The sequence below is a fragment of the Protomyctophum parallelum genome, assembly GCF_964188405.1.
Source record: "Protomyctophum parallelum genome assembly, chromosome: 7".
Taxonomy (NCBI): domain Eukaryota; kingdom Metazoa; phylum Chordata; class Actinopteri; order Myctophiformes; family Myctophidae; genus Protomyctophum; species Protomyctophum parallelum.
This window is the reverse complement of record NC_139705.1, coordinates 35,928,728-35,954,130: the sequence shown is the minus strand read 5'-3', so window position 1 is coordinate 35,954,130 and position 25,403 is coordinate 35,928,728. Positions and strand designations below refer to the sequence as shown.

Genomic DNA, 25,403 nt, shown 5'->3' with positions numbered 1-25,403 from the left:
ATTCTTGTGTCTCTGCTTTTCAGGTTCCATGTGAACAGAGACGAGGGGAAGATCGGCGTGTGTAAGAACAACAAGCCGTGTGAAAAAAAGCTTCCACCTCGAAACCCTATGGTATTTACCATACCTCTCTGTTCTGGAATAAATGATAGCAGACAGACACACTGGATCAACAGTGTTTCTGTACAGCTTTTTATTTTTCTTGATTTTTTTGAAAGGACAATCACTTTGCATTCAGCAATGGAGAAGTGGGGGTGAGCTTGCCGCAGGCCCCCTCTCGACATGCTGGCTCTGGGGCCTGAGCAGGTGAGGCGAGGGGGGAGAGGGGTCAGTGGCCTGCAGCTACGGACCACTTTGGCCTGGCAGGCCCCTCCTATGGCAAAGCCCCATGCTCAGGACCAGGGCATGAGCATCAGGCAGAAGATCTCCCAGTGGGAGGGCCGCTGCAGCCAGAATGCTGACATCAAAGCACACGCTCCGGTCTTAGCACGAACTGTATCGGGGGACGGACTGGGGGACGGACTCTGCGGCGATGGCTTGGGAAGGGTACCCCAAGGCAAAGCTGTCCTTTATAAAGCAAAAAGCCTGGGTTTGGATTTCCGGGAAGTTCAAACTGCACCTGGCAGAAAGTCTGAGCTGCCACAGCAGAACTGTCCCAATGAAATTGCAAACACAGTTCCACAAATACAGCCACTCGTAGCACATTTACAGTCCTCTCCTAAAGTGGATGGAGACACTTCTAACTGTTCTGTGACACAAATCATTACAACCAACGGCGAGCTGAAGGTTGACTGCCTCTTGGATGGTGAGGTAGTTTCGAAGCTCCTACCTCCATTAGCGGATGACCAAGAGGACAACATGCCCTCTGGGAATTTCTACACTTCTAGAGGTTTCTGGCGGAGACTAGAGGGGGACAAACTATTATGGGATAAAGCTAGAGAATCCCCTGGAGACCTTCAGCCTGCTCCACCCAAACCACAACGAACTTTCCAATATCGGGGAGCTGGCGACAGGGCGCAGTGGGACCGCAGATTCAGGCCTAAGAGAGGTGGAATAGCTCAGCCACCTAGCATCCCACCCCCTCCATGTCCTGCTGCTAAGACCAACGGCCTCTCAAGACACAAGAAGAACAGGTGAGCGATGACGCTTTGGTGAAGTATGGTGAAAGTAAGCCATTTTAATATTGGTTATGAAGGAAACATGATGTTGTATGTATAACATTTCCTAGTGGAGGGGAAATCTCACAGTCATTTTGATCTGAATTATGTGTTTTTTCACAAAGTGAATGCTGAAAGAAAACGCACTTATTGTAAAACACACAAACCAAAACATCTCCTCTAGCCTAGTAAGCCTACTCCATTTTTCTATCTTGACGTCAACTGCTTATCCGGAGTCGGGTCTTGTGGGGCAACAGTTCCAGACTTCCCTTTCCAGGGCAACATTAGCCAGTAGCCACTTCATCCTGGGGGATCCCATCCCAGTATGGGGGGGATATAATCCCCCCCATCTGGTCCTTGGGGGGGGGGGGGGGGGGTGTCACATGATCTGTGGCAGCATCGCACTCCATTGTCTGGACATGGCCTAGTTGTGGAGCAGCCAAGGATACCGGGGTCACTTTTGGTCATTTTGTGGTATGTACACAGACACACTGTCACTCAATCAGCCACTGATACCATCAAGGCTTTATTAAGTCACTCATACACACTACACAGATGACTCTAATTTGGTGACTCATCTTCCAGCAATACAGTTCCCTGCTTTGTGTCCACGCCATGTCCACTCTCTGCTGGTATCATTTCCATCAACATGCTTTCTTTTCTTGGAATGCAATGTGTTTTGCGAGCTTGTAGATACAAAAAATTAAACAAACATTAAATTATCTTTATTGTTAATGGCATTTAATGTTTGTGTTAGGGACAAGATGACGTAAATTGTCCCTTCATTGTCAATTTTAAAACAAACATTAAACCTGTATAATAGGAGGGGCGAGTGCCCCTCAAAAATAGGGACACCAGGTTGAAAGTGGTTAAATATATATAAAGATTTTGTTTTGGTGGGATAATTTGCCTCTGTGGGAAAAAAGTGTACACAAAGTATTGATATATCGTTGTAAAAAAAGAAAATGTTATACACACAACACAGTCATGTTTCCTTCAGTATATGTAGTACTAATGTGTGGTCGTCACAAAATCCCAAGGCACACCTGGACTCACGGCACACCGTTTGAGAAGCGATTCTGTGATTCTGGACCACATGTATCAGTGCTGGTCTAAAGTTCATTATAAACTCTTGGTTTATTGCTTACTTTTAGTCTCAATGTCAATGTGTATTAATCACTTAAACCCTGCTATACTATAGTAGAACTTTAGCCAAAAATAGCAGATCGACAAGCTTCGAGGTGTTGTGAGCATGTAGGTCGGCGATTTAGGTCGGCAAAGAGATTTGTAGAGGTGAAAAAGGAGCAAAACAACTACAGATCAAATCTCTGAAAATACACTGATAGTCAGTGAAGCTATCGGTGTATGAAAAAGTTTAATCTGCAACACAATTTTAATATACAATATGTATGTAGTGGGGGGATTCCCTTTTTTAATATTTAATCTCTCTCAGCTAAGGGGTCCTTGTCCTGAAAAACTTTGAAGACCCCTGCTATATACTTTATAGTTGACTTGAGTACCACAGGAGATAATGCTAGGCCACATCATCTTTCCCTCTAAATTATGATTTTTTTCTGAATTCTCGCCCCCAGAATAGGGATGCTATAGGGTTCATGTGGTTAACCAACACTTAAGCCAGTAGCTGATCTACAGGCTCACAACACAGCGTGATTTATTTTTATTTTTATTATAGATTTTTTTACTTTTCAAAATATAGTAGTAGTATAGTAGTACAAAGCTTTTGCCTATAATGACATGCCCAAAGTAGGGACAGCAGGTTGAAGTTTACATTGTAACCAACCCAACCCAGTGCTTCATATCAACATATGGAAGTCTAGCCAATCGAGTGGCTCTTTGGACAAACCACAAAGACAATGACTAGAGAGAGAACAATAGCAACTATCTAGGCCAATGTTGCCCAAACAATGGGTCGGGACCCATTTCTATGGGTTGTGGGTAAATATATCTTTCCTTACAATTTTTCTTACATAATTTCAAAAGATTTTCAATAATAATAATCATCAATCAAATATATATATTTTTTCCAAAGGACTACATTTACATACATTTTCAAAAATAGTGAAAATAGCCAATCTACCAGCTCACAACATCATATCGCAACATATTATGAGCTCTTTTTTTTATTTATTTTTTACTATTTTTGAAATCTAATTCATTGTGTACGTTTGCGTCTCAGGGAGACACCAAATGTACCTTTTGGGTCTCATAAGCTGAAAAGGTTTGGGAAGCCCTGATCAGGGCCAGTGGTTCTCAAACCTTTTCATGACAAGGACCCCTTGACATGAAAATGTATTTGGCTGCGGACTCCCATGTGAAAATGTTTTGGGCCAGAGACCCCCAGAATAGAACATTTGTGTTAAAAAAATGCAAAATTATTCGAAGCTATTTGGGTTTGATCAATAATAGCAGATTTACAAGCTCGCAGTGACACGCTGTGACCTTGTAGATTGCCATTTTTGAATAACATAATAAATGGATAAAGTGGTTAAAATGATGCTGCTATATTGCCCAAGGACCCCTGGTGGTCCCTGGACCCCACTTTGAGAACCACTGATCTACTACAGTATAGGCTATCTTTGGGACAACAGCCAGGCCTCTGTTTCTCATTGTCCCCCGCCTCTTCCCCTCCTTCCGTCCTACACAGGAAGTCCTTTGAGTACGAGGACGCGGTGCATCTGACGAGCCAGCAGGGCATGCTGGGAGGAGAGGCCAGGCGCTCCTCCGGTCTCTACCACGCCTTCTCCGACGACAGCATTTATGAGGACATAGTCTGTGAGTTTCACTTCCTCTGTCACACAGGCCGCGGGGTCGACTGTGTGTCAGTCCTCAATATGGCTGCGAGACAGTTAAAGCGGCACTATGTAACCTTTTTAACGAATAAAATGTAATGTTATGTAATTTTATTTATAAATGGGAATTTGGGGTGGTTGCACTTTGTCTCCCTGCTCTTCTATTGAGACCTTGAGATCGTGTCAAAGGTCATGTCTCACTTAGACACAGGATCTAACACAAGATTCAATTCAGCCCCTGAGCAAGCAGGCAGGCTCTATTAGCTCAATGATAAACATTTCAGTGCAGGAAACCGGGTTCAAATCTGGGGTAGAAGAGGAAAGTTACATGTGTGCAGATTTTATCTAACTACTCTACATAACGGATTATAAGAAATAAGAAACTATTTTTACTAATCGTTGTTTTGTTTTGTCTCTGTGTTGCAATGCTTCCCCTTTACATTGTGTTGCAAAGAAAGAGTGATTTCAGTTAGATGTATAAACAAACACATTGTTGATACATTGTTGGAGTGTGTAGTTAATGAATATTGACCTTTTGTTGATACATATTATAACACTGCCACACATCTGTAAATCTGATATTTTATTGTGTACTGATGACGTGCCAAAAATAGGGACGCCAGGGTTACGTTTTGGTTACATCATGCCACCCAGCTCTAATGCCAACTTTTCACCTCTTTTGACCTCTGAAGCTCGCAGGGGTCTCGTTAAAAGCAGACAAAGACAGGAAGTCATAAAGACCATTGGCCGAATACACAGCTACTCATTGCAGTTAAAAGTTCCATTTATAAGTCTTGTTTTACTGCTGTAGCTAAAACCTGGAGAAAAATGCCATTTAAGGGCACTGAAAAGGAAGTTTACAATTCACACAATAATCTGATAACTGGGAATAATCAGGTTATGGCAATAATTCAACTAATAGAAGAAACAATATACAGTAGTAGAACAAAGCCTAAATGATGACGATTCGGTCAATAATTTTATTTCTCATCAAGGACATGACGTGTATAGTCCTGTCACTTGAGTTTGATCTCATGGAGATACAGGATGTTTGATTGATTGAAGTATTTATTAACAGAATCACAGTACATTTCAATCACAACTCAATACAAAACTGTTAACTGTGGACGACACCATAAAAAGCATTACACTTGTTTACAATACCCTATTGTAAACCATGTTCAATTCACCATAACATTTAGAGACGTACAAATATACAATGCTATATAGCCAAAAACAGGAAATCATCATAGAGGAGGTAAAAGAGGGGATAAACATATACAGTGAGGGGAAAAGGGGTCAGTTTCGATTTGTAGGTGCCGTGGTGGCATAGGAGCAAAATTAATTTAGTCCTTTGTTTGTGCCGAATCTGGGTTGCACATGGTCTGGTGTTGTGGGTGTGGACTTCATTGACATTACGGAAGTATTTAGACAGGTAGGCTACATGGATTATATCTTGGTGGTGTATCGAATCTTGTGTTCATATTCTTCATTTCTGTAATTGATTGAATATTTTATTAGACAGAAATGCAAAACGGTACAAGTATAGTCAAACACTTTGGGCTGTATTTTGCGTGTCTTAAGTACCAGGTCTTATTCCCTAACTTGAGTAAACTAAAGACCTGGAGGCGTGATCAATGCTCTTTGGCCACTCAGAATAGCCAAATGGCATTGATCACGCCTCCAGGTCTTTAGTTTACTCAAGTTAGGGAATAAGACCTGGTACTTAAGACACGCAAAATACAGCCCTTTGTCTAAAAGGATTACACCAATAATGTCCTTGCGGACCTATATAGATTTTATATAGAGAGTTTCCTCTTCAGTTCAAAAACGATTCCTCCTGATTTGTTTATAGTTTACTGCACCCATGTGCCTTGTTTTCTATCCTGCGGTTGTATTTGTGCAATCATAACAACAACAAAAGGTATCAAACAGTTGCATGCATTGAATTATTTGAAAGATATGACAATTATTATTATTATTTATTATTATTATCCCATGTCAAGATACAAAAATAAATCTGCTCCTTCACTGTTCTGACACTATGAAACACTGTGTATGTCCTTAAATCAATGGTTCTCAAACGTATAAAGTTAATGGACCCCCAGTTTGATTTGCGTAAGGCCACAGGCCCCCATAACTCTGGGAGTGTACAAACGGAATGGCGTCCGTCCATTTGCTTGCATCTGTACACTCCCAGAGTTAGAGACCCGTAAGGGTCTCTCTGCTCGGTTCCAAAGTGTCAATCAAGCTGGCAACTCTCTGGAAAAAGAATCACTGCCTTAAATACTAGTCTGGAAGCCAGCCTTTTATTTTTCACAATGTATAACCTACAGTATGTAGTATTCAGTTCTGTTAATCTCTTCTGTCTAACCTACAGTATGTAGTATTCAGTTCTGTTAATCTCTTCTGTCTAACCTACAGTATGTACTGTAGTATTCAGTTCTGTTAATCTCTTCTCTGTCTAACCTACAGTATGTAGTATTCAGTTCTGTTAATCTCTTCTGTCTAACCTACAGTATGTAGTATTCAGTTCTGTTAATCTCTTCTGTCTAACCTACAGTATGTAGTATTCAGTTCTGTTAATCTCTTCTGTCTAACTACTATTGACTGTCACCCATCTCCCCCGTAGGTGAAGTGCCCAGAGAGAACCCTTATGAGGATGTCAAGTTTTCTCCTACGCGTGTCCAAATTGGGAGACCCAAACCGTGGACAGTTTCTCTAAGGCAGAACCCCCAGGCACCAAAAGTAATGGATCAGAATAGCTTGATATTGCATGTACTGTAGGGGTGAAACGATTCATTGAATTCTTCAAAAGAAAAACATAATGAAAAGATAATGGCTTTCCTTTCTTCTTTGTTGAATATTTTAAAATGGAAAGTAATGTTTTTTTTTGTTTTTTTTTAGATATTTTTTTTGCGGCTTACGCCTTTTATTGATTTTTGAAGGGACAGACAGTAGGCTGACAGGAAACGGGAGAGAGATGGGGGGATGACATGCAGTAAAGGCCGTGTCGGGTCCGGGAGTCGAACCCGCGGCACACTGCGACTGGATTACCAGTCCGGTGCCCAGACCGTTACGCTACGGCCTGGGCCGAAAGTAATGTTTTTGACTGCTGGGTAAACGCAATTTGATGATGTCTGTTGTATAAGTTAACATGTGATGAGCATTAGCTATTCTTTTTTATGGGCACTAGCCCCTCCTATATATGTAGATTTTCGTCCTACACAAACAAATTCCCATTGACAATGAATGGAGAATGTACATTATGTGGACAAGAAAATCGACATGTTACGTCATGATGATGTACGATGATAAGAGCGCCCCTCACTTCACACGGCTGTGATTTATTTTGTTTATTATCTTACAATAAACGAATAATCAAAAAGCACACTTGTGTGAAGTGAGGGGCGCTCTTATCGTCATACATCATCATACATCATCACATTCCGTGCTCAGCCGATCAAATCATCACATTCCTTGCTATGGACACACAGACACACAAAGCTGTGCATTGGAGGGGCTAGCACCCCTCAAATATAATATTGTCATCCGGGTATGGACTAGTAATAAATAGTGCAGAATCGGCCAGATGTTGGCGCAAATGGCACTGCTCAAAAAGACAAATAGGACCAATGCACCACGTCTCCGTATGTGTGAACGTATGTAATCTCGTATGTAATTCGAGAACCATTCCTCCCACCGACTTCATATTTGACACACACACACACACACACACACACACACACACACACACACAGTCCATAATGTGTGTCTGTGAAATACAGAGGCACATTATGGACTGTGTTCAGGTGATCTGAGGATTATGAATCTGTGCCAGCGAGTCATGTCTCCTCCTTCTGTTTGTTAGTTTAGTTGGGCACTGGCCTACTTGGAACGATGCTTGGTACGAAGTTGGAAATGCACCCCCATATCTCCATAATATAGAGATATGGGGTGATCAGGTCGAGAGCCCGGGCATTTTGTGGGATTTTGTGCTGATTCTGGACAACAGGCTATCCGACGGACTCGACACTGGGCACTGCACTCCCCGGGAGTCGGAATTATATCCTTCCTACTAATTGGCTGATGGTACGGACGCACTGACGCCAACACCGCTGCCCTACAGGCAGTCATCTACAACCACGTGGGTGATATTGGCTTAATTCTAGCAATAGCCTGACTCGCAGTCGCAACCAACCTTAACTCCTGAGAAATCCAACACATATTTGCCGTCTCCAAAGACATAAATGTAACACTTCCCCGTGAGGGTGTGGAATGCTTGTGTCAAATTTGAAGTCGGTGGGGCGAACGTTGGGGTGAACGGTTCTCGAGTTACGTGGATTACAGACGTACACACAGAAACTTGGTACATTTATAGATAGATTATTATTAGTAGTAGTACCGTAATTGTAGTATTGGTATTAATTTATTTATTTTTCAGCCCCTCCTATATACAGGTATAATGTTTGTTTTTAGTTCAATGTTTATTTTAAAAACGCCATTGACAATGAAGGGAAAATGTACGTCATGTTGTCCCTCATTACGTCATATTGTCTTATTGTTAATGGCATTTAATGTTTGTGTTTGCACGGTTTGTTTTACATCACCATTACATCACCTAATCAACATGAGTTAGACTTTAATATATTAGCGCCCCTCACTTCACACATGTGTGATTTTTTTATTAGTACTGGTGGCCCAACTTTTTGTGTTGTGCTTTGAGCGAATGCATAGTGTTAAAATGCCGCTTTAGATTATCTGTTTTGCAGACAGCTACAGTCTGCAAATCAACCATGTCGGCAAAATAAAATCAAACTGTTCAGTCCAGTTGTGCCATATGTATGTTGATATAAGATCCTGTTGCAACATAATGTCTTACAGCTCCCGCCAAAGCCCCAGACGTTGCAATATTATGCTGGTAAAGTGGAAAGGAGGGAGCCCAACACGGTAACATCACCCAGTCCCTCAACCCTGGCGGATACCTCCAAACCAGCCACACCAAAACACACAAGCATGCAAAAAACACAAAGGCAGCCTCAGGTAAGCAATAATTCCATGTTTTTTAATTTTGGAGAATTGGAACGCTATCTAGTTTGTGCATAGAATATGATGTGAACCACTGTGAAAGACAGACTAGAGCAGGAAGGAAAAGAGGCTGAGAGAAGTAGATAGCACTTAAGCCTTAGCTATACTTACATGTAGTTGCGTGCACTGAGAATAGCAGATCTGCAAGCTCTCTAGTTTGTGTAGAAGCTGACGTGACTCAATGCGAATGGGTTGTAGTCGGTGGTGACTTGCAGAGCAGGAAGGGGCAGAAACTGAGAAATAGATAGGACTTGGAGAGATCATAATGGGAGCGGGAAGAGAAGTCATTTCAGATGCACAACCCATGGACGTCGAAAGTTTGTGGAAAGAACAGAATGCACAAGATGAGGTACGGTTAAAAGAAAGGGAACAGCACAGGAGTTCTGACCTGTACGCGTGTGTACTTTTTATATGATGAGTTGTGGATGGAATTGATACTAGCAAGGATGGGAATTTGCTTTAGACAGAATGAAAGCTGCTATTGTTTTTTATCTTTGACGTCATGGCCCATTTATGCTGATGTAGTTAAAATAACTAAATAATAATAATATTATTTATAAATAATATAATAAAGTTATTTTTTTATTATGTATCCATAATCGATTTAATCTGCTAGTTTGATAGCTTTCAAAAGGCATGTGTGCCCCTCACGTTTCAAGATAAGTTTCAGCTTCCTTCCGTCATAGTTGCATGTTGCAGGTATACTGTTACTACTGATTGTGAGCACCAGTGCAGGACCTGTTGTGTCATGACCAGTAAGCGGCATCAACCACCCTACTGCATTCCTCTGATGCCATAAGAAAAGCAACAACAACATTTTTGGAATGTAATTATGAAGTATGCTCGAGTCGACATCCTTGATATCATTATGTACTTAGCCACTGTTAACCACTTACCGTAAGCCCTATGTTATACTTCATTTGTGTGATGGTGTCGTGCAGTAAAAATACTCAGTCAGTCTACACGGTCACAACATTGCATTGTGAGCTAGTAGATTTTCGCAATAAGAACAAAACAAAACACACTTTGGACAATTTTGCGCCTCCAGGTTTTGATGATCAGATCATGATGGCACATCATTTAGCGTATTCTAATAATGAACGTTTCTTTCCATGCGTGCGTGTGTGTGTTATGTGTCCCCCAGTATGTCAGCAGGATTCGGATGATCTTCGACGCCAAGCGAGGGAAGAAGAGAGTAAAGAGCCAGGGAGGCTCCGTACGAGGTGTGACATGTGCACACATACGCACACACACTGGACAACATTATGTGAACGGCTAAGAAGTCACAAATGTCTTGTTGCCCACATGTGATCCACAATTTCATAATACTGTATGCAAAACCCAATTCGCAACTTAGAAATGGATCCACAAATGCGTACATTTGTCTACAATTTTAGACAAAGTTATGTTACATTACATACGTTGTTGGAGCAGGAAACTCGGGGAGAAACCCATATTTATTTTTAGTAAATTAATGCTCTATACTTTATCGGAAGAAATAGCCCAGTGTTCGATGTCTGTCTAGCTGCAACAGTTCCAACAGACACACGGCCGCGGGGAACCGCCGACGCGTCGAGTGAACACACACACACACACACACACACGGCCGCAAATGAAAGTCCTTTATAGGTTTGCTGCGTTCTCTCTGTCACAGTGGCCGGCACTCGCAACGTGCAGCAATTCCAGTTTGATCATCCCTTGCATGGCTGTAACAAAGGTGACGGTTGTAAAACCATGGTGACGATACAGTAGATCCCATAGCCCAAACTCAGAATCTCCTGTATTTGCGCAAAAACGCTAATAAACAGCTTACATTGTGTGAAAAACAGGCATTGTAGTTGTGTGCATACGTATGCTAATGGTTAATGGCCGTGTGCAAGTTCAGACCAATTGCTCAAGCCACTGAGGAGAACCAGGCAGAACAGACAGGTTTTATTGACAGAGCTTTCCTTATTATATAGTAGGATTACGTTGGATGCATTGGAACGCGTTCTTTTTTTCCATTTCCTTAAAAGTAATGGTTTTGGACATACAAGGTTTCCACTCCAAGAGTTCCAAGTGGTTCTGTATTTTTCTGGATATGACTTTTGACACCACAAAAAAAAGCATAATAAAGTCGAATACAAATGTCCATACTTAAGCCATAGCCTACTGTACTTTGTCTTATGACAAAATGAAAAAATACGAATACATTTTTGAACAATTTTGAAAATCTTGGCGATATTTAGAAAATATGCCCAAAATTAGGACGGCAGGGTTAATGTGATTACATGGGGGGCGTCTCTTTGGAAATACCCTGCTTTTGATGATGTGTGTAAAGCCCAGCGTCTGCTTATCAAACAAAAACGGGTTGTCTGTGGCTGATTGTGGCATCTCATCCCGTTTTATCCCCCCCTCCCCCATCTGTTCCCCCCTGTCATGTCTTCCTCCTCTCACCCACTGTCCACAGAGGAGACGGAGAGCGGGACGGAGAGCGACCCCGAGGACGGCACAAGAGGTACCACAATGACATGTACAGCATCTCCGCAGAGATCAAGTCTCCATCTAGGACAAAAGTTACACATCACTGTCGATACAGATTTATATTGAATGACAATGGCGCATTTCCCTTGTGCCTGGGTCGGTAGTAAAATATGAGCTTTGAAAATTACTTAATAAAATTCTAGAGGGCCCAATTCCGGGTTTTGTCAAATCTGCTATCTGCTATTTCTGGTGAATATATATATTCCCCTCCAGAATAGGGATGCTGGGGTTCACGTGGTTAAGACTTGAAGAGACTTCCCATTTTCCCGTTTTGTTCCCACGTGTGGCGCAGCAGGCTCCAGGCGCTCGGTGTACATCCAGTCCACGCTGAAGCGACGGCCTGGTTACCGCACCCTGGAGCGAGACCTGATCCAGCTCCAACAGCAGCAGCTCTTCCAGCTGTTCGTGGTGGTGTCTCTGCGGAAGGGCTCCCCGGGGAACAACTACTCCCCGCAGATCACACAGCAGTTCCCCAAATTTGTAAGATGGATTTTTTTTTAACCGCAACCCCTTCCCCATGCATCTCAGCTCGGACGATTGGTCGAATGACATTAGCTGAGTAGAACCTCTGTGTATACATAATGAGTGCGATTTCATGTCCAAACTAGATGTAATCTCATTTGACCGCATGAAACAAATATGTACTGTCGTCGTATAGAGAGGGGAATCCAGTAAAAGCTGCGTTTCCACCACTGTCACAACAGCTGAAGAATTATGTGAAATTAACTTTTTTTTTTTTATGTTGATGTCTCTTCGGTTCATTTTAGGGATGTCCCGATACACTTTTTTTGTTTCCGTTCCGATCCCAAAACCACAATTTCCGAATACCGATACCAGAGAATAGTGTTTATAGCTATATATCTCGTTGTGTTTATAGCAGACTCCTCACTCAAATGTGCACTTGCAGTTTGGGCAACTCGAAAGCAAACTCCACATGCCCCAACATTGTATTTACTTGCCATAGTGTCAACTGCTATTCGCCGATACCGATATGACCCGATATGACCAAATAGGGGCCGATCCGATACTTTTCCGATACCAATACAGTATCGGGACATCTCTAGTTAATTTGGTATTCGGGGTGTTGTTAACCGGTTGCCCATCTCTTTCCTAGTTCGAGAAGGCATCTCACCACTCCAGGGAGGCAGAGGATCGGCTGAAGGTCATTCCTATGTTCTGTTTCCCTGATGCCCAGGATTGGAGGCCCTCAGCAGACACACCAAGGTCCGCACAGCACAGCCTGTGGGTCCACATTACTCCACAATATAGTATTCTTTACCAATGAACCAAATCAACTGCTTGTCTAATCTCTGTTTTTAACCGTTTTGCAGTGAGACCTTCTCCTTTGTTCTAACCGGAGAGGACGGCAGCCGGTGGTTTGGTTACTGTCGCAAGATCCTGGTGAGTGTATGTTTAGCTGTGTGTGCATTCACCGTCCTGTGTGTGTGTGTGTGTGTGTGTGTGTGTGTGTGTGTGTGTGTGTGTGTGTGTGTGTGTGTGTGTGTGTGTGTGTGTGTGTGTGTGTGTGTGTGTGTGTGTGTGTGTGTGTGTGTGTGTGTGTGTGTGTGTGTGTGTGTGTGTGTGTGTGTGTGTGTGTGCATGCATTGCACTGCACGCTTGTGTGTATGTGAGTGAGACGGCATGGCGGCCAAGTGCTTACTCAGCACCTCAGAGGACCAGGGCTTTTAAATCACAGGCCATAAAAACCTTGTGCGTTGATGACAGAGAGCCAGAAGAATTTCATGATTTCTCCAATGTCACATCCCCCTCCCCCTCTCTGATGGAGTGCTACACATCAGCCAGGCCATGCAGAGATTCTCTTTTTTGAGTGCAAGGAACTCCCTGTTATATGCATTAGGCCACAGACATTTGATACATTTTATTTATTTATTTTAGTCCAATCAGCATTGTGATGTGTTATATATTTCCATTAACACTTTGAAAAATGAATTTTCATAGTGAAGCCGAGAAATGGGAAATTAAAGTATACTGCGTCAGTTCCATTCATTCCAAGCCGGAACACAATTGCTTTATTTTTTTATGTTTTCTTTTGCGGCTTTCGCCTTTATTTTATATTTTTTATAGAGGGACAGACAGTAGGCTGACAGGAAATGGGGAGAGAGATGGGGGAGTGACATGCAGCAAAGGTCGTGGGGATCTGGAGTCGAACCTGCGGCACACTGCCAGACTGGATTACCAGCCAAGGTGCCTGGACCGCTGAGCCACGGCCCAGGCCCACAATTGATTGATTGATTGATTGAATACTTTATTATGATGAATGTAAACAGTACAGTCAAACACTTAGTCTAAAAGGATGGCACTAAAAAAACGTCCTTGCGGTCTTGTTTCCATTCAGTTCCTGGGTATTCAATTCATAATCATGACATGAAAAATAACAAAATTCAAATCATAATTTGTTTTAATCCAATAAAACACTATGTACACACAAAATAAAGAATCCATGCTCTGAAAACGCACGTGCCCGTACCCATCTGACTACTGGCCGTGGTTAAGTGGTGAGATGGGTGGGCCGTGAAGTTGGCCCTCATCCAGAAAAGGTTGAGAACCACTGGTGTTGATTACAGGCTACTTGAATGTTAAGACTGGTTCAAGAGTCAATGCTTTATGAGTCCCATCAAACCTGTGCGTGTGCGTGTGTGTGTGTGTGTGTGTGTGTGTGTGTGTGCGCACGCTTGCTTGATTTCCAGCCCAGCGGGAAGGGCAAGAGGCTTCCTGAAGTGCATTGTATAGTCAGCAGACTGGGATGTTTCAACCTGTTTGCGAAGGTAACGCAGCAACATGACAGCTATTATACCTTCCGTCGTAAGGCGACATGAATGATGACTGATCATCTCTGTGGATGTGTGCAGATCTTGGAGGAGGTAGAGAGGCGTAGGGAGATGTCCCCGGCACTCGTGCACTCCTTCATGCGGAGCGTGATGGAGGCCCCCTTCCCCGCCCCCGGGCGCACCATCACAGTCAAGAGCTTCCTCCCTGGCTCAGGGAATGAGGTAATTACACTATTACCACGCGACAGTGCTGGTAATTTTATTATTATTATTTTTTGGGTGGCGCTAGCCCCTCCTATGCCCAGCTTTCCGGGTTAGTGTATACAAAAACATTGGCTTGTGATTGGCTGAGCACCCCATAGAGATGATTTGATTGGCTGAGCAAAGTACATATTGAAGATAAAAGTGAAGACGTGAGGATGCAGATTGTGATTGGCCAGAATGAGATGATGTACGATGATAAGAGCGCCCCTCACTTCACACGGGTGTGATTATTATTATTAGTTTTTACTTAAAATACTACAATATAAAAATACTCATACTAATACTAGTAAAAGGCCTTGCCCTCTATTCGACATTTGACTTGGCATCAAAATATACTTACGGCAACGTTTTCGTAAATATCTACATGTGAGCTTGTACATTGGCTATTTTCAAATATACAAAGTATATAATACGGCTTAATTAGTTAAATAATACATTTCTAATAATCTAAATCTACTTTTATAACTTTTCAGTAAGTTTCTAAATATCTTTTGTGGAGTATTATTTAGTAGAACGTATCGAACAATGAAAATAAAAGTACCTCACTTAAGTACAGTATTTCAGTGAATGTACTTAGTTACTTTCCACCGCGGCCACGCAGTGGTCAGAGAAGTAACTATTATTACCAGTCCTCCGGACCTAATTACTGCTTGCTGCTGACCGTGACTCAGCACTGGACATGTCTCTACACATACTGAGAGGATAATATGCAGCTTACAAATGCAAGTCAACAATAATATTCAATAACAATAATATTCATATTGTCGCTGTTGGGTGGAAACCCAAAATGTCCAGGATGTGGACAAAAAAATTACCCAATGGATCCATGGTAGTTATTATTTAAGCACAAGCTCTTGTTAATACTTTTCATTGGTTCACTATTTATAAAACTCACAGAAAGACTTGACCACCTTCACTTTCAAAGTGAAAATAAAATAGCCCATCTACAAGCTTTTTTTCTTTTCTTCATGCAGTAAATGATATGCCCTACTTTGTCTTTCGAGAGTATCACGCAGCAGCAGCAAAAATGCCAGATTTTACAAGCTCACAATGGGCACCACCTGGGTGGTATCTGCAAAAGGGAGCTAGTGTGCTCCCTTTTGCAAATACCATGCTTGAAATTTAGAAGTTCAGCACTTGCCTTTAAACGCCTCTTTTGATCCTCGTCTTATAAATTTTTAACCAATGAAAAGTATTGGGAAGAGCTTGTGACTACGCATGTCCCCGTGTCACAGGTGCTGACTCTGTGTCGGCCAGTGGACTCCAGACTGGAGCACGTGGACTTTGAGTGCCTGCTGCAGTGTCTGAGTGTGGCGAGGCTGCTGCAAGTGTTTGCATCTCTGCTGCTGGAGCGAAGGGTCATCTTCATCGCCGACAAGCTCAGGTAACGCAGGGCCATTTTATTTATATAGCACACTTCAAGGCAACTCAATATGGCAGTTTTGACATTTGTTTTATTAACTTTTTTTCTTTAATTTAGTTTTAGTTATCTACAATATGAAGCATTTCTTTCTGCTGCAGTGTTCTGTCTAACCGTGGTCATGCTTCTTTTCTCCTCTGCACAGTGTTCTGTCTCACTGTGGCCATGCAGTGTTGGCGTTGCTCTACCCCTTCACCTGGCAACATACCTTCATACCCGTGTTACCCACCAGCATGCTGGACATCACCTGCTCCCCCACGCCCTTCCTCATGGGGGCGCTGGCGCCCTGCCTGCCCCAGCTGTGGGAATTACCCATTGAAGAGGTCAGCTACATACAATACGCTTGTTTACTTGCACAGTAGTCTCCCCTCGAGACACTGTTGACTCACGTCAACTAAATTCAAAGGAAAAGAGGGCACTGTTTTTCCTTTATTTGCCCATGGGTTGCCTATAATGACGTGCCAAAAATAATACAAGAACGGTTGGTACAACAGCCTAGTCAAACCCAGTCAAGTTCGGTGACCTCAGAACAGTCGGCGCAGTGAAATCCATCGACCTCTGAAGGGGTGGACTCATCAGGTATTTCTGGCCACCAGAAACTACTTGGCCACGTTTTTACGTATTGGGGGTACCGAGACTAGGGGGAGAGGCGAAACACACAGACTAGGGGGAGAGGCGAAACACACAGCACATCAAAACATGCTCTCAGGCTACACGCACATTGGACAGAACCTTTCTCCACACCGTTGTCAGGCTGTTCCATCACAGACAATGGCCTTCAAGCCTTTAAACGCAGAGCTCATAGACATCTCCTGACCAATGGATATATTATCTTACTTGGCTATTGTTCACAATTGCATCTAATACCAGTAAGACGCCCTGAGGGCGAGAAGCGACCTTGCCCTAAAGGGTGAGGTTGCGTGCACGCCTCCGCCTGGCGCTTTGGAATGGGGGTCAGATCAACATATGGAATTAATTCTGTACTGGCCATATATGGAGCGTGTCTTGAGTGTACAGGGTTTGATGAGGTCAAATCAACATGGAATGTCAGAACAGGTCAACTCCATATATGGAGATCTAAGGGTTTGAGGTCAGATGTAGAGTTGCTGGCCGGCTCCATATATGCAGATCTAGGTGATGATCCAGTCTTCTCCATATATGGCTATCCAGGGTTTGATGAGGTCAGTGACGTGATCTTCATATATGGAGACGGCTATATATGGAGCGTATCACGAGGCGTGACGGACTGACGACCATATATGGTGGCGTGAAGTGTCACGAGGCGTGATAACCATATATGGAGGTGTGACAGATCGACGGCCGGACTTTTGGAGGTTTTCATAGTAATCTGTGACCGGTTGCAATTAAAAAGAAAAAAAAGTTGATGATTTGCGTTGGCTGAAGCGGACTTTGCAACGTTCGGCGTGGACATGGTGAGCTCACTCCGCGGTGCCTCTCGTTGCTCAAGTCTGCTTCAGATGGAGCGCCTCTGTCGTTTTAACTTGCCTAACTAGTTCCTAGCGTAAGTTAAGGGGCTGTAGTCTGTTCTCAACAAACGGGCGTTTGTTGCGCCTCACTAGTGCCAGCTGATTACACCAAATTCTCACCAAACAGACCTGGTGGTCCGCCTCGACTGTTCTCATCAAGTGGCCGCTTGTACCGAGCGTTCCGTGGGAATACAGGTCCGAGTAGGTTGTTGTACCGACCCAAAATAGGACGCCACTGCACGCCAGGTTGATAAATGCCATTTGTGGTGCCAAACGTTTTCTGGGATGACTTTTCATTAGTTGTATTAAATCTGTTCCAGAAAGGCATGCAGATCATGTATTTTTGGCATTAAACACTTATTTTGTTTCCTCCAGGTGCTCATAGTGGATCTGTGTGCGGACAAGTTCATCGTTCAGGTGCGTACACACATCATTATGTAACACGAATGACAGGTGTGGCTCTGAATCCCTGTGTCGATGTGATCCAGGAATGGGTCTGTACTTGTCTGTTGTTGGCCTAGAATATCTCACACTGTGACAAGCGTTGGAAAAACACGACATTCCATCCACCAATATAGAATTCAATATGACGCAATATCGCTCAAGGACGTTGGTTTATAGCTAAGTAGAAAGTGTTCCACAATCATGACATGATACAAACATGAAGGCTTGTTCCTTTGGCAGCCAAGTGTCAACCCTGTACACTTAATTGTACAGCAAAAGTAGCACAACCAATGATACTAATTAAGGTCCTGTTCCAATTAGTGTAGCAGATAAAGTCTAGTGAGCCAACATTCACAATAGCAGCACCCTGACTGTAGCCAAATTCTGAATCTGTTAACTACAGTGACATCAGGAATCACATGAGTGTGTTAGAGGTGCAAACAATAGTACCTCTTTCGTGGATTTGGATCGTTTTTGTGGCTTGGGAGCTTGAAAAACTAATATTTGCATGACGCCCAATCTTAATTTGTCATGTTTTTGATCCATGCACTACAATACGAAAATGTGCTAGGGCAGACAAATCACTGTATAAGATCCATCTCACTAACTCAATACATGCTGATACATGTGTTTGCACTTGCAAGACAATGGCAGACTGGGCCACAACCCCAAATACCTGTATGTGTGTGCTTAAGAATTCTCATTCCGTTACTTGCACTGTTTCCTCACTGTTTCCTGCTCTGAAGGAGGCGAGGCAGAGATGCAAGGATAGAGGAATGAATCAATCAGGTTCGACTAGAGAAAGGGGAACGCTCTTCGCTCAGTAAAGCGTCATTTTGAAGTAATGTTTAAGGAACATATTTAAAGCATGTTAATGTTATTGCTCAGATGCTCAAATGTTTATAATGAGGGTGCAGGTTTATAAAAAAAATAACTGGTTACATTTTATTCGTAAAAATAAAGATATGGAACTTTGCTGAGATACAACAAACCTGCACTGGTCGTAATAATATAGAACTGAAACTTGCAACTAATATAAAAACTGCTGAATGAATGAACTCAAGAGATATTCACGCACGCACGCACGCGCGCGTGCACACACACACACACACACACACACACACACACACACATGCAGTGAAATTCCTCTCTGTAAACTAGTGTAGTTCTGTCCATCAATTGACTTTTAAAGTACCGGTAAACATGTTTACTAGATTATTAGTGCAGCTTTTGAATCCCATCTCCCAGACAGCTTAGTTTACATCCCATACCCGAATTGACAGCAGGCTTCCATATCCAATAACTAAACAGATTTTAATTCTTATGTCTCTACTTACTGTAGTCGGGTAGGACATCTACTGGTTGACAAGTGGTATTGCCCATGCTGTACTGTACATACATACATACAGAATGCAGGTTTAACTGCTACCCAAGCCTGAATAGTTGTGGAGATCTGAAAGGGCAGAGTACACTAGTAAGTTAAATCTTTTAACTTTTATGATATTTGCTGTGGAAATAAAATACCGCAGAAAGATTTCATGCTGACTCAAAGAAGTGAAAATGAGTTGCAATGTGAAAACTTCCTGTATATACTGTATGACCTTTTTTTTATTATAAGCCTGTTGTAGAAGCACAAAACTAGTTATAATAATAACATAAACCCTCAACACAGACTAGGGATGCTAGGGTTCAAGTGGTCAATAGAGAATTGTATAAATGGCACTGGACTGGAGCAATGACTTTCTTCTTGAGAATAGGCCCTGCGGTAAGCCCCGCCCGCTCGCTCAGCTGCCTCGATACCGTTGTTAAGCAGGACAAACATCAGCGAACCTCCATTGAGGACCGTGTTATGTCGGCGTTTTTCCGAAGAGGAATAGAAGCATTCATATCAACAACATTCATACTATAATAACGCCATGGTGAAACGTTCCTGTTGGGCGTCCTGCAACAGTGCTTCATAGGCACCCAGAACGTTTGGGGCATTTCTTTTTATTCCTTTCCCGTGGGTGCGCACAATGTTTACATTCTAGAGGAGGAAGCGGCGGTGGCGTCACTCGTTCACCCTCCCTGCTACTATCATACTAGTATTAACGTCAACCTTTACTAAACAATGGTTAAATCAATCGTCTAATAAACAACAAACAACTTACCATGGAGCAAATGGTGTGCTTTGTAACTTTCTAGTTGCTTGTGTTGGACGGCAGCCACATAACTGTCTTCAACCACAGGCTCCAGTCACATCCCCTCCCACTGCGGTTCAGAAAAAAAAGAACGCTGCTTACCCCCTTCTGCATGCAAAAAGTGAAGGTCCGCTAATGGTCTAAACTATTTTCTTTGCCGTTCCTAAATTCAAAATAGTTTAGACCATTAGCGGACCTTCACTTTTTGGATACAATGTGCAGAAAATGGTAAGCAGCGTTCTTTTTCTGAACGCAGTGGGAGGGAACGTGACTGGAGGCTGGAGACCAACACAAGCAACTGAGCGTGGAGATTAGAAAGTTACAAAGCACACCATTTGCTCCAAGGTAAGTTGTTAGTTGTTTATTAGACGGTTGATTTAAACATTGTTTAGTGAAAGTTGACATTAATAGTATGATTTAGTAGCAGGGAGGGTGAATGAGTGACCGCCGCGTCCTCCACCTCCAGAATGTAAACATTGACATGTGCATGATGTGCGCACCCACGGGGAAAGGAATAAAAATAAATGACCCAAACGTTCTGGGTACTTATTAAGCACTGTTGCAGGACGCCCAACAGCAACGTTTCACCATGGCGTTATTATAGTATGAATGTTGTTGATATGAATGCTTCTATTCCTTTATTTCCTCTTTGGAAAAACGCCGACATAACACGGTCCTCAATGGAGGTTTGCTGATGTTTGTCCTGCTTAACAACGGTATCGAGGCAGCTGAGCGAGCGGGCGGGGCTTACCGCAGGGCCTATTGGGATTGACTTGGGATATTGACTTTGTCCACTTGAGGGGGACAGAGGCTGCAGAATGGAAAGTGTTAAGAGTTTGAACCTTTCAGCTCACAAACACATGTGAATCAAATGGCTTTATTAAGACTACTAATAAACACATGCAATTTGGTTTAGCACAATTTTATCAGTTAAAATAAATCAAGAACATACAGGGGGTACATACCAGGGGTCAGGGTGTCAGTGGTAAACATACTAGTTCAAAATCCACAGAAAAGTGTCAGTCCTGAGTCACGGATACAGGCGTTATCAATGCTGAGTCATGCATGCATACTGCATAGGGTGGTTGTAGCAGTGTGGGTAGAGAGGCTGGGACAGACAAAAGGTCCCAGGTTTGATACATGGTCCCCGCAATGTCTTGAGGTGTCCCTGAGCAAGACACTTCACCCGCCCTCAGCTGGGTGAAGCTAAAAACAGAATTTCCCCTGTGGGATCAAACTTGTTCTTTTGCACACGGGTGTATCAGTGCTGAAAGGAAGTGAATAGTTTGAGTTCAGCTCTTTGAACTGATAACTGATCATGTGTAAGCAATCTCCTCACCACACGCCATATCCTCCGTCAACAGAAATTAAATAAAATACAACTTTCTGTCTAATGCTTTGAACACCACTGGATCATGCCAAGAAAATATTTATTATCACTCAGTCCTAAACTTACAGAACTGTAAGGTTTGTTTGATAAAGAAAGCTGATGTCCGGTATGACTTGGAGTTTAGATGTTGTTTTTTTTATCTCTAATTTATATTAACTCTTTCTATATATGTGACAGCTGGGTGATGAAGACTGCATTCTGCCAAATAAACTCCAGGCAGCGTTACAGCAGGTCCTGGAGGAGAAGGATGACATCCTCAGACAGGAAGCTGGAGACAGCTCTATAGGTCGGTATCACATGTAATATACAGTAGGAGTAGCAGAAGATTGATTGATTGATTGTTCAAGGAAAGTACAGGTCAATACAACATTTGCTAAGAGGATAAAACCAGAAAAAGCACTAAGACTTGTTTACATCAGGGATTCAGGGCCCTCCATTTTCAGACATACAAATACACTATAGAATAAGGTCTCAACCTTGATTAATATGATTAATAATAATATGAATTAATAAAATAAATATTTTTTTAACCAAAACTTAAATATTGCCTACTGATGAGTTTTAATGAAAATATATCCACCAGCTCATCAGCACTTGAGCCCCATTTGCCCAAGGTTAGTGCCATGCTGAAGTAAATTAATTTGTTAACCTATTCAGGACGGGAACCCCTTTTGGTGTTTTAAGCATAATGTTATACTTTAGCTATTGAACAATAGCAGATCTACAAGCTCAAGCGCAGAACTGAGTGCAGCACTACGAGCTTGTATATCTTTTTTAGAAAATTTGTGAAAACGTTTTTAACTCAAATCTTTGCTTTTGGGGGGGGTCCCTGGAACTACATATTTTCAGATGGGGGTCCTCAGCCAAATACGGATAATTCTGGGGGTCCATGAAAAGGTTGAGCACCACTGACATAGAAAAACATTTTTTTAAATCGGCCTCAGGTCTAAATGGATTAAATGTGTTAACAGGTCCGCAGAACGAGCTGAGCTCTCTGGTATCGGAGGCCTTTGTGCGCTTCTTTGTGGAGCTCGTGGGCCACTACCCTCTTCACGTGGCCGAGTTGTCGGCCAGCGGAGGAGCCAGGGAGCTTCAGCGCGACAGCTTCCGCAAGTCTCATCCCTCCCGTGGAGTGCGCCAGTTCCTGCAGCTCTTCATGGACACGCAGATGTTTGCTGGATTCATCCAGGACAAGGAGCTGCGCAAGGCCGCGGGCAAAGGTAGAGAATAGAAAGAGAACGTTTTGGAGAACAGTTCGATTCCCGCTCGGGACGCTGTGGGCGATGGCGGCGTGTCCTCTCCTCCGAGTCATCAGTGTGGAGTTTGCATGTTCTCCCCATATCCCCTAGGGTAGGTACCCTCACAAAAAAACATGCAGTAATCCTGGTCTCTAAACTGCCTCCCCCTGGCCAGCCGGGGTGCCTGATGGAGGAGAAAGGAACTGGTTGGAATATGTTCCTTCCACACGCTACGTCCAACCAGGTAAACGCCCCCACCTGTCAGGTGTAAAGGAGCGACTTGGACACTCATGCATGAAGGAAGCATGAGTTCAAGTCCGTTGCTCTCCCCAGGTTGGCGGAGGGTGTGTAGAGCCCAGGATCACATTAGATAATTGACACGGGGGTGAAAAATGGGTTACAAAATCGTGGGATATAAATTATAGTAAAAAAAGAAAGAACGTTTTGGACGTATCCCAGGAGGCTGTGCAAGTCAAGTTTGATCACAAGCGTGTTCGTACTGTCTCCTAGGTCTCTTTGAAACGAGAGTTGCAGAATATCTGGATTCCTGTCAAGAGCCAGAACCGAGCAGCGTGAACAAATTCTTCAAAGGACTAGGTTAGTCATGTTTTATTGTCGCGTGGCATTTGTAATGATTTTTAACATTCAATGACATAGTGTAGCATGGCATTTCGACATTGTTTTTTTTTTTTTTTTTTTTTTTTACATTGGATGACATACTCGTACTGTAATGTAGCATGCCACCCTCCTATGCACAACTTTGTGTGTGTATTTGTAGCATGGAATGTGAATGATTATTTGATTTTAAGAGTGATTTTTTTTTAATGGCTTTTACATTGGATGACATAGTTCATGGCATGGAATTACTGTACCTCCTTACAGCTAGGACAGTTCATGTACTAGCAATCGTTGTGTTCTATTTCAGGAAACAAGATGAAGTTCCTACAGATTAAGTGAGAGAAACTCCAGCAGCCTTGTCAAATTGGATGATTTCCATTTGGAACATAATGGAAATCAGAGCACAAGGCAGTGTGGTGATCTCACTGGAGGGGACAGTGGCAAAGTCGACTGGCTGTTTGGTTTAACAGCTAGCTTCATTTGTCAGGTGACCGATCTCACAGCCACCCATGAACGTGTGACAAGCTCAGTGCACTTGTGATTTGAAACAAACGGCGATTTGTTTTTAACATTTCTATCGTTTGATGACATTATATTAAGACTGCACAATATTGTCTTTATGAATCAACAGGATAGATTTCAACTAGTTAAAGTTATTAACTTGAATACATATTGTTGTAACTAACCATTATTCATGCTAGTGTTATTAAGTCATTTGTTTGGTCAAAGTATTACTCAAATCAAAAAATATTTTCTGTTTTGTAGACCCATCTAGCTGGAAGGAAATTCTAGCTCGGCTTTTTCAGTTAATGTTTATGATCTCCACTTTAATTTTTTTTTTAAGTACTTAATAGGAACACAAAAATAATTTATAATATTCCATGCAATTGGAAGTTTGTTGTAATACATCTCAGTTAATTATCCAAGTTGTTGGATAATTTTATAAGCACATTCCTTAAAAAGAAAAAGAAAAAAGGTTTACCGTTACAGAATGTGTTCTGTTTAGAATATTCAGATGCTCTATGCTGCGATCAATGGTATTTTTCTTTGGACTACAGGTAAAATCTCATGAATGCAATGTTTCTGTGGACCAAGGTTAAGTACAACTTAATTAACTTAATTGAAGAACAACTTTTGGGAAAGCTCATTTGATGTATTCATCCAGAAGTTAGTCATCTCCTTAGTTGTTTTCTATCAACTGGATCTGTAAAATCTTCACACTTTGCACAATGTGGAAATAATGTACAGTATTTTTTATTTTTATAAGCATGATGTCTGCCAATGTCTTAAATAAATGTTTTTCATAGTTTCTCTCTGTGGATGTGGGTGTGGGTGTGGGTGGGTGTGGGTGTGGGTGTGGGTGTGGGGTGTGTGTTGCGTGTGCGCGCGTTGCGTGTGCCCACGCGTGCGTGCATATTCATATGGGGCTTGGGGTCACTGGAGCACAGAATAGCAATGTTATGTGGGCCAAGAAGTTTAATTTTAATCATCTATCCAATAGAAAATGGTTCCTTATTAAAGGTACCGGTAAGTAGAATAATCAATTCACACAAATAGAGAAATAGTAATCAATTATTTAGTGAATGAAATGTATAAATTAAATTAAATAAACGTTCAAGTTATTTTCCCGATAAACTGTCAGTTTCACAACAGTAATAATAAATGCCCCTCCTCTTGACAACTGTTCTCGGCTCACACAGTGCTCATGGGCTTGAAAAGGTTGGTTATCAATTACCATGTATGTGACCCCCCCATAAAATGCTCTTACCCAGATACCACCCCCCCCCCCCCCCCCCACACACACACACACACACACACAAACACACACACAAACAAAATCTAACGGTATAGAATGAATGCTGATTTCATTCATTAAATTCAACCATAGTAAATGTTGATTCAATCATGGCATCGTTTTAACGTGATCACCAGATTTATGAACAGTTTCCACATGGCTGCTACCATCAGATTGTTCTGAACGCTGGCCGTTGCCTTGCT

The 25,403-nt window shown here is 42.4% G+C and overlaps 1 protein-coding gene across 1 annotated transcript in view; it reads left to right on the top strand.

The window, feature by feature from the left end:
* dennd2c (DENN/MADD domain containing 2C) overlaps nucleotides 1-24,714 on the top strand; it is a 29,880-nt gene extending 5,166 nt beyond the window's left edge. Inside the window, exons 2-21 of the mRNA XM_083769793.1 lie at nucleotides 24-1,130; nucleotides 3,820-3,947; nucleotides 6,597-6,747; nucleotides 7,841-7,871; nucleotides 8,849-8,868; nucleotides 8,980-9,007; nucleotides 10,197-10,275; nucleotides 11,502-11,549; nucleotides 11,868-12,055; nucleotides 12,690-12,799; nucleotides 12,907-12,976; nucleotides 14,284-14,361; nucleotides 14,446-14,586; nucleotides 15,864-16,012; nucleotides 16,194-16,371; nucleotides 17,911-17,952; nucleotides 21,727-21,835; nucleotides 22,521-22,769; nucleotides 23,298-23,384; nucleotides 23,713-24,714. Coding sequence (XP_083625919.1) covers nucleotides 280-1,130; nucleotides 3,820-3,947; nucleotides 6,597-6,747; nucleotides 7,841-7,871; nucleotides 8,849-8,868; nucleotides 8,980-9,007; nucleotides 10,197-10,275; nucleotides 11,502-11,549; nucleotides 11,868-12,055; nucleotides 12,690-12,799; nucleotides 12,907-12,976; nucleotides 14,284-14,361; nucleotides 14,446-14,586; nucleotides 15,864-16,012; nucleotides 16,194-16,371; nucleotides 17,911-17,952; nucleotides 21,727-21,835; nucleotides 22,521-22,769; nucleotides 23,298-23,384; nucleotides 23,713-23,744 — 2,769 coding nt within the window. The 5' untranslated portion in view covers nucleotides 24-279 and the 3' untranslated portion in view covers nucleotides 23,745-24,714. The remainder of the gene's footprint in view (nucleotides 1-23; nucleotides 1,131-3,819; nucleotides 3,948-6,596; nucleotides 6,748-7,840; nucleotides 7,872-8,848; nucleotides 8,869-8,979; nucleotides 9,008-10,196; nucleotides 10,276-11,501; nucleotides 11,550-11,867; nucleotides 12,056-12,689; nucleotides 12,800-12,906; nucleotides 12,977-14,283; nucleotides 14,362-14,445; nucleotides 14,587-15,863; nucleotides 16,013-16,193; nucleotides 16,372-17,910; nucleotides 17,953-21,726; nucleotides 21,836-22,520; nucleotides 22,770-23,297; nucleotides 23,385-23,712) is intronic.
* Nucleotides 24,715-25,403: the final 689 nt, after the last annotated feature.